General features: G+C 56.0%; 2 protein-coding genes across 2 annotated transcripts in view; one reads left to right on the forward strand and one right to left on the reverse strand.

Annotated features, from left to right (window-relative positions):
* The window catches only part of myg1 (myg1 exonuclease), a 55,378-nt gene extending 49,975 nt beyond the window's left edge, over positions 1–5,403 (forward strand). Inside the window, exon 7 of the mRNA XM_067976829.1 lies at positions 5,132–5,403. Coding sequence (XP_067832930.1) covers positions 5,132–5,312 — 181 coding nt within the window. The 3' untranslated portion in view covers positions 5,313–5,403. The remainder of the gene's footprint in view (positions 1–5,131) is intronic.
* A 289-nt stretch (positions 5,404–5,692) lies between these two features.
* On the reverse strand, positions 5,693–8,584 carry LOC137307487 (aladin-like). Its single transcript, XM_067976828.1, has 4 exons — positions 8,519–8,584; positions 7,465–7,546; positions 7,247–7,331; positions 5,693–5,940 (listed from the first exon to the last, which is right to left on the reverse strand). The coding sequence occupies exons 1-4, from the start codon at positions 8,562–8,564 to the stop codon at positions 5,803–5,805; spliced, it is 351 nt and encodes a 116-aa protein (XP_067832929.1). The 5' UTR covers positions 8,565–8,584; the 3' UTR covers positions 5,693–5,802.
* Between the last annotated feature and the right edge of the window lie 91 nt (positions 8,585–8,675).

An 8,675-nucleotide genomic window follows, 5' to 3' on the forward strand; every position in this document is an offset into this window, starting at 1 on the left:
TCTGTCGGGAATCCGGTCATGAGCCTGCCTGTCTGTCGGGAATCCGGTCATGAGCCTGCCTGTCTGTCGGGAATCCGGTCATGAGCCTGCCTGTCTGTTGGGAATCCGGTCATGAGCCTGCCTGTCTGTTGGGAATCCGGTCATGAGTCTGTCTGTCTGTCGGGAATCCGGTCATGAGCCTGCCTGTCTGTCAGGAATCCGGTCATGAGCCTGCCTGTCTGTTGGGAATCCGGTCATGAGCCTGCCTGTCTGTCGGGAATCCGGTCATGAGCCTGCCTGTCTGTCGGGAATCCGGTCATGAGCCTGCCTGTCTGTTGGGAATCCGGTCATGAGCCTGCCTGTCTGTTGGGAATCCGGTCATGAGCCTGCCTGTCTGTTGGGAATCCGGTCATGAGCCTGCCTGTCTGTCGGGAATCCGGTCATGAGTCTGTCTGTCTGTCAGGAATCCGGTCATGAGTCTGTCTGTCTGTCGGGAATCCGGTCATGAGTCTGTCTGTCTGTCTGTCGGGAATCCGGTCATGAGTCTGTCTGTCTGTTGGGAATCCGGTCATGAGTCTGTCTGTCTGTCGGGAATCCGGTCATGAGTCTGTCTGTCTGTCGGGAATCCGGTCATGAGTCTGTCTGTCTGTCGGGAATCCGGTCATGAGTCTGCCTGTCTGTTGGGAATCCGGTCATGAGTCTGCCTGTCTGTCTGTCGGGGATCCGGTCATGAGTCTGTCTGTCGGGAATCCGGTCATGAGTCTGTCTGTTGGGAATCCGGTCATGAGTCTGCCTGTCTGTCTGTCGGGAATCCGGTCATGAGTCTGTCTGTCTGTCGGGAATCCGGTCATGAGTCTGTCCGTCTGTCGGGAATCCGGTCATGAGTCTGTCTGTCGGGAATCCGGTCATGAGTCTGCCTGTCTGTCTGTCGGGAATCCGGTCATGAGTCTGTCTGTCTGTCGGGAATCCGGTCATGAGTCTGTCTGTCTGTCAGGAATCCGGTCATGAGTCTGCCTGTCTGTTGGGAATCCGGTCATGAGTCTGCCTGTCTGTCGGGAATCCGGTCATGAGTCCGCCTGTCTGTTGGGAATCCGGTCATGAGTCTGTCTGTCTGTCGGGAATCCGGTCATGAGTCTGTCTGTCTGTCGGGAATCCGGTCATGAGTCTGTCTGTCTGTCAGGAATCCGGTCATGAGTCTGCCTGTCTGTCGGGAATCCGGTCATGAGTCTGCCTGTCTGTCGGGAATCCGGTCATGAGTCTGTCTGTCTGTTGGGAATCCGGTCATGAGTCTGCCTGTCTGTTGGGAATCCGGTCATGAGTCTGCCTGTCTGTTGGGAATCCGGTCATGAGTCTGTCTGTCTGTCGGGAATCCGGTCATGAGTCTGTCTGTCTGTTGGGAATCCGGTCATGAGTCTGCCTGTCTGTCGGGAATCCGGTCATGAGTCTGTCTGTCTGTCGGGAATCCGGTCATGAGCCTGCCTGTCTGTTGGGAATCCGGTCATGAGTCTGCCTGTCTGTTGGGAATCCGGTCATGAGTCTGTCTGTCTGTCGGGAATCCGGTCATGAGCCTGCCTGTCTGTTGGGAATCCGGTCATGAGTCTGTCTGTCTGTTGGGAATCCGGTCATGAGTCTGCCTGTCTGTCGGGAATCCGGTCATGAGTCTGTCTGTCTGTCGGGAATCCGGTCATGAGCCTGCCTGTCTGTTGGGAATCCGGTCATGAGTCTGTCTGTCTGTCGGGAATCCGGTCATGAGTCTGCCTGTCTGTCGGGAATCCGGTCATGAGTCTGTCTGTCTGTCGGGAATCCGGTCATGAGTCTGTCTGTCTGTTGGGAATCCGGTCATGAGCCTGCCTGTCTGTCGGGAATCCGGTCATGAGTCTGTCTGTCTGTTGGGAATCCGGTCATGAGCCTGCCTGTCTGTTGGGAATCCGGTCATGAGTCTGTCTGTCTGTTGGGAATCCGGTCATGAGCCTGCCTGTCTGTTGGGAATCCGGTCATGAGTCTGTCTGTCTGTTGGGAATCCGGTCATGAGTCTGCCTGTCTGTCGGGAATCCGGTCATGAGTCTGTCTGTCTGTTGGGAATCCGGTCATGAGTCTGTCTGTCTGTTGGGAATCCGGTCATGAGCCTGCCTGTCTGTTGGGAATCCGGTCATGAGTCTGCCTGTCTGTCGGGAATCCGGTCATGAGTCTGTCTGTCTGTCGGGAATCCGGTCATGAGCCTGCCTGTCTGTTGGGAATCCGGTCATGAGTCTGTCTGTCTGTTGGGAATCCGGTCATGAGCCTGCCTGTCTGTTGGGAATCCGGTCATGAGTCTGTCTGTCTGTCGGGAATCCGGTCATGAGTCTGCCTGTCTGTTGGGAATCCGGTCATGAGTCTGTCTGTCTGTCGGGAATCCGGTCATGAGTCTGTCTGTCTGTTGGGAATCCGGTCATGAGCCTGCCTGTCTGTCGGGAATCCGGTCATGAGTCTGTCTGTCTGTTGGGAATCCGGTCATGAGCCTGCCTGTCTGTTGGGAATCCGGTCATGAGTCTGTCTGTCTGTCGGGAATCCGGTCATGAGTCTGTCTGTCTGTTGGGAATCCGGTCATGAGTCTGCCTGTCTGTTGGGAATCCGGTCATGAGTCTGTCTGTCTGTCGGGAATCCGGTCATGAGCCTGCCTGTCTGTTGGGAATCCGGTCATGAGCCTGCCTGTCTGTTGGGAATCCGGTCATGAGTCTGTCTGTCTGTCGGGAATCCGGTCATGAGTCTGCCTGTCTGTTGGGAATCCGGTCATGAGTCTGTCTGTCTGTCGGGAATCCGGTCATGAGTCTGTCTGTCTGTTGGGAATCCGGTCATGAGCCTGCCTGTCTGTCGGGAATCCGGTCATGAGTCTGTCTGTCTGTTGGGAATCCGGTCATGAGCCTGCCTGTCTGTTGGGAATCCGGTCATGAGTCTGTCTGTCTGTCGGGAATCCGGTCATGAGTCTGTCTGTCTGTCGGGAATCCGGTCATGAGCCTGCCTGTCTGTCGGGAATCCGGTCATGAGTCTGTCTGTCTGTTGGGAATCCGGTCATGAGCCTGCCTGTCTGTTGGGAATCCGGTCATGAGTCTGTCTGTCTGTTGGGAATCCGGTCATGAGTCTGTCTGTCTGTCGGGAATCCGGTCATGAGCCTGCCTGTCTGTCGGGAATCCGGTCATGAGTCTGTCTGTCTGTCGGGAATCCGGTCATGAGCCTGCCTGTCTGTTGGGAATCCGGTCATGAGTCTGTCTGTCTGTCGGGAATCCGGTCATGAGTCTGCCTGTCTGTCAGGAATCCGGTCATGAGTCTGCCTGTCTGTCGGGAATCCGGTCATGAGTCTGCCTGTCTGTCAGGAATCCGGTCATGAGTCTGTCTGTCTGTCGGGAATCCGGTCATGAGCCTGCCTGTCTGTTGGGAATCCGGTCATGAGTCTGTCTGTCTGTCGGGAATCCGGTCATGAGTCTGTCTGTCTGTCGGGAATCCGGTCATGAGTCTGTCTGTCTGTCGGGAATCCGGTCATGAGCCTGCCTGACTGTCGGGAATCCGGTCATGAGCCTGCCTGTCTGTCGGGAATCCGGTCATGAGCCTGCCTGTCTGTCGGGAATCCGGTCATGAGCCTGCCTGTCTGTCGGGAATCCGGTCATGAGCCTGCCTGTCTGTCGGGAATCCGGTCATGAGTCTGTCTGTCTGTCGGGAATCCGGTCATGAGTCTGTCTGTCTGTTGGGAATCCGGTCATGAGTCTGTCTGTCTGTCGGGAATCCGGTCATGAGTCTGTCTGTCTGTCGGGAATCCGGTCATGAGCCTGCCTGTCTGTCGGGAATCCGGTCATGAGTCTGTCTGTCTGTCGGGAATCCGGTCATGAGTCTGTCTGTCTGTTGGGAATCCGGTCATGAGTCTGTCTGTCTGTCGGGAATCCGGTCATGAGTCTGTCTGTCTGTCGGGAATCCGGTCATGAGTCTGTCTGTCTGTCGGGAATCCGGTCATGAGCCTGCCTGTCTGTCGGGAATCCGGTCATGAGTCTGTCTGTCTGTCGGGAATCCGGTCATGAGCCTGCCTGTCTGTCGGGAATCCGGTCATGAGCCTGTCTGTCTGTCGGGAATCCGGTCATGAGCCTGCCTGTCTGTCGGGAATCCGGTCATGAGCCTGCCTGTCTGTCGGGAATCCGGTCATGAGCCTGCCTGTCTGTCGGGAATCCGGTCATGAGCCTGCCTGTCTGTTGGGAATCCGGTCATGAGCCTGCCTGTCTGTTGGGAATCCGGTCATGAGTCTGTCTGTCTGTCGGGAATCCGGTCATGAGCCTGCCTGTCTGTCAGGAATCCGGTCATGAGCCTGCCTGTCTGTTGGGAATCCGGTCATGAGCCTGCCTGTCTGTCGGGAATCCGGTCATGAGCCTGCCTGTCTGTCGGGAATCCGGTCATGAGCCTGCCTGTCTGTTGGGAATCCGGTCATGAGCCTGCCTGTCTGTTGGGAATCCGGTCATGAGCCTGCCTGTCTGTTGGGAATCCGGTCATGAGCCTGCCTGTCTGTCGGGAATCCGGTCATGAGTCTGTCTGTCTGTCGGGAATCCGGTCATGAGCCTGCCTGTCTGTTGGGAATCCGGTCATGAGCCTGTCTGTCTGTCGGGAATCCGGTCATGAGCCTGCCTGTCTGTCGGGAATCCGGTCATGAGCCTGCCTGTCTGTCGGGAATCCGGTCATGAGCCTGCCTGTCTGTTGGGAATCCGGTCATGAGCCTGCCTGTCTGTTGGGAATCCGGTCATGAGCCTGTCTGTCTGTCGGGAATCCGGTCATGAGCCTGCCTGTCTGTCGGGAATCCGGTCATGAGCCTGCCTGTCTGTCGGGAATCCGGTCATGAGCCTGCCTGTCTGTCGGGAATCCGGTCATGAGTCTGTCTGTCTGTCGGGAATCCGGTCATGAGTCTGTCTGTCTGTCGGGAATCCGGTCATGAGTCTGTCTGTCTGTCGGGAATCCGGTCATGAGCCTGCCTGTCTGTCGGGAATCCGGTCATGAGCCTGCCTGTCTGTCGGGAATCCGGTCATGAGCCTGCCTGTCTGTTGGGAATCCGGTCATGAGCCTGCCTGTCTGTCGGGAATCCGGTCATGAGCCTGCCTGTCTGTTGGGAATCCGGTCATGAGTCTGTCTGTCTGTGTTTCAGGCTCTCCTTGCTGGAGGAGTGGCGAGGGGTGAGAGACGAGGAGCTCTGCGCTCTCAGTGGGATCGCGGGCTGTGTGTTTGTCCACGCCAGTGGGTTCATCGGAGGGAACGTGACCAAGGAGGGGGCCCTGGAGATGGCCCGCAGGACCCTTCACCGGGCAGACGGGGCCAACGGGATCTGATTGTCAGCCCCGGCCGGCTGGCTGGCCAGCGCAAAGTACAAACCTGGACTGTCAGTGGGACTTGGACAGAAATAAAATCTCCTTCATCAAACTGGTCATGGTCCCAGCTGTGAGTCATTTAGTGATCAGGAGCGTCCCGACTGACTGAGGGCTTAATCCCTCTCCCCTCCCCTCCCTCCTTCCCCGCCCCGCCTTCCCCCAGTTCCTTCTCCCCTCCCCCCTCCCCCCATTCGTTCGTTCGTTTCTCCCTCCCTCCCTCGTTCGTTCGTTCGTTTCTCCCTCCCTCCCTCGTTCGTTTCTCCCTCCCTCCCTCGTTCGTTTCTCCCTCCCTCCCTCGTTCGTTCGTTTCTCCCTCCCTCCCTTCCAAAGGTCGTCAGTCATTCCTGGTTTGATAGTCGGTGGTTTTATTTTTCAATACAAATCAGACTGCTAAACCTTTGATTCTCACGCTGACTGCGGAGCGGTCTCAGACGGTGCTCTGCCGCCCCCGTCACAGGTCGGAGAAGAGGTCGTGAGAGGTGGAGGTGCTGGAACAGACGGGGCCTGGGCTGTAGCCCGTGCTCGGCCGGTAGGACTGCACACTCACAAAGTAGAACGGAATGTTGGAGATTCTCCCCGTCGACCAACCCTGTGAAGGAAGAGGAGACCGGGGATCAGGAGGAGAATGGACCCGAGCCAGAGTCGGGGGATACGGGGGGGGGGTGGGTGAAGGAAGAGGAGACCGGGGATCAGGAGGAGAATGGACCCGAGCCAGAGTCGGGGGATACGGGGGGGGGGTGGGTGAAGGAAGAGGAGACCGGGGATCAGGAGGAGAATGGACCCGAGCCAGAGTCGGGGGATACGGGGGGGGGGTGGGTGAAGGAAGAGGAGACCGGGGATCAGGAGGAGAATGGACCCGAGCCAGAGTCGGGGGATACGGGGGGGGGCCACTCCACAGTACACCTGTCCAGGTGTTAACAGCTGCCACTTCTACAGTGAGGTTACACAGCTGTCTGACCCTCCCCCAGTGAAGGGACTCAGTTCCACATTACGCAATGGCTGGACTGTCTCTTTAAATAGGTGTACGACCCTCCCCCGGTGAAGGGACTCAGTTCCACATTACGCAATGGCTGGACTGTCTCTTTAAATAGGTGTACGACCCTCCCCCGGTGAAGGGACTCAGTTCCACATTACGCAATGGCTGGACTGTCTCTTTAAATAGGTGTACGACCCTCCCCCGGTGAAGGGACTCAGTTCCACATTACGCAATGGCTGGACTGTCTCTTTAAATAGGTGTACGACCCTCCCCCGGTGAAGGGACTCAGTTCCACATTACGCAATGGCTGGACTGTCTCTTTAAATAGGTGTACGACCCTCCCCCGGTGAAGGGACTCAGTTCCACATTACGCAATGGCTGGACTGTCTCTTTAAATAGGTGTACGACCCTCCCCCGGTGAAGGGACTCAGTTCCACATTACGCAATGGCTGGACTGTCTCTTTAAATAGGTGTACGACCCTCCCCCGGTGAAGGGACTCAGTTCCACATTACGCAATGGCTGGACTGTCTCTTTAAATAGGTGTACGACCCTCCCCCGGTGAAGGGACTCAAGTCCACTGAACAAAGGTGGGGGTGGGGGCGGGGAGAAGAGGGTCACTGGTAGTTCACCCCTCTGGCTATTCGACCGTGTATGGCATCACAGACCTGACAAACACAGACACTTTCCAGCAGGGGTGACGGGCCAGCGTTCACCAGCAGCAACCCTGGCCGATTTACCCCTTCCTCGCACAGGGGCACTGAGGAAAAGTGTAGCTCCTAATGCCCCCCCCCCCCAGATCAGCCCACTCAGCGCGGGCTGGGCATTTCCTGCTGCCTGGGCGGGCGCTGCGTTTGTAACGGAGAGACGGCACGTTTGAAGGGTACGGAGAGTCCATTAACACAATGTCGGTGTCCTTACCACGGTGAGCAGAGCTCCCTTCTTAAAGTTGGGGTGGAAGCTGATGAACTGTGGATGGGAATTAACTTGACTCTGAACGAAGCCACTGGAGGGAGAAAGGAGACAATTGTCAGGAATGGAATCGATTCCCCCCTGAATACAGGGACTGGGGGGGGGAGAGAGAGAGAGAGAGAGTAATAATCAGTATTGGGGAACAGACCGTCAATCTCACCACATACCACGGGAGGAGCTCAAACACGGGACAGATTCGGGTTTTAAAAACTGCAATCATCGGCACGGTAACTGGGCTGCAGTGATCGCCTGAAACAAGAGAGAGAATGTGAGCTTCTGTACTCCGACAGAGGGAGAGGGAAAGAGAGGGAGATGGAGGGAAAGAGAATCTGAGCTTCTGTACTCCGACAGAGGGAAAGTGACAGAGAGGGAGATGGAGAGAGGGAGAGAATGTGAGCTTCTGTACTCCGAGAGGGGGAGAGAATTTGAGCTTCTGTACTCCGACAGAGGGACAGAGGGAGGGAAAGAGAATATGAGCTTCTGTACTCCGACAGAGGGAGAGAGGGAGGGAGAGAGAGGGAAAGGGAAAGAGAGGAGATGGAGAGAGAAAGAGAATATGAGCTTCTGTACTCTGACAGAGGGAGAGGGGGAGAGAATCTGAGCTTCTGTACTCCGACAGAGGGAAAGTGACAGAGAGGGAGAGAATGTGAGCTTCTATACTCAGACAGAGGGAGAGGGAGAGGGAGAGAGAGAGAGAGAGGGAGGGAGAAAGTGACAGAGAGAATATGAGCTTCTATACTCCGGGAGAGGGAGACGAGAATATGAGCTTCCATACTCCAACAGAGGGAGAGGGAAAGTGACAGAGAGAGAGAGAGAGAGACAGACAGAGGGAGAAAGAGAATATGACTTCTATACTCCAACAGAGAGGGAGACGGAGAGAGAGAGAGAATATGAGCTTCGATACTCTGACGGAGGGAGAGAGAGAGAGAATATGAGCTTCGATACTCCGGGAGGGAGAGGGAGAGAGAATATGAGCTTCTATACTCCGGGAGGGAGAGAGGGAGAGAGAGAGAGAGAGAGAGAGAGTGAGACAAGAGCGCAGCAATATGGTATCTTCAGCAAATTTCAAAATGATTTTTTAAATGTGAAACGAAGCAGGTTCCAGCACAGATCCCTGTGACAAAGCAAAGACCGTCTGTGACTCTCCTCCAAATCTGTCCAGTCCTTCACATTGGGGCAAATGAGCTTGTGCACAGATAGAACGAGCACCTGTCTAATTACCTTTGAGAAGGACGGCAAGTCTTTCACCATACGGATCCCAGACCATGGACTGCACCTCCCCACCGACACTGCAACAGAACACACCAAACCTCAGAACTATATCAGCAGGGCAGGAGGGAGAGAGGGAGAGCGCGGGGGGGAAGAGAGGGAGAGCGCA

The sequence above is a fragment of the Heptranchias perlo genome, unplaced genomic scaffold, assembly GCF_035084215.1.
Source record: "Heptranchias perlo isolate sHepPer1 unplaced genomic scaffold, sHepPer1.hap1 HAP1_SCAFFOLD_1008, whole genome shotgun sequence".
Classification (NCBI taxonomy): Eukaryota; Metazoa; Chordata; class Chondrichthyes; order Hexanchiformes; family Hexanchidae; genus Heptranchias; species Heptranchias perlo.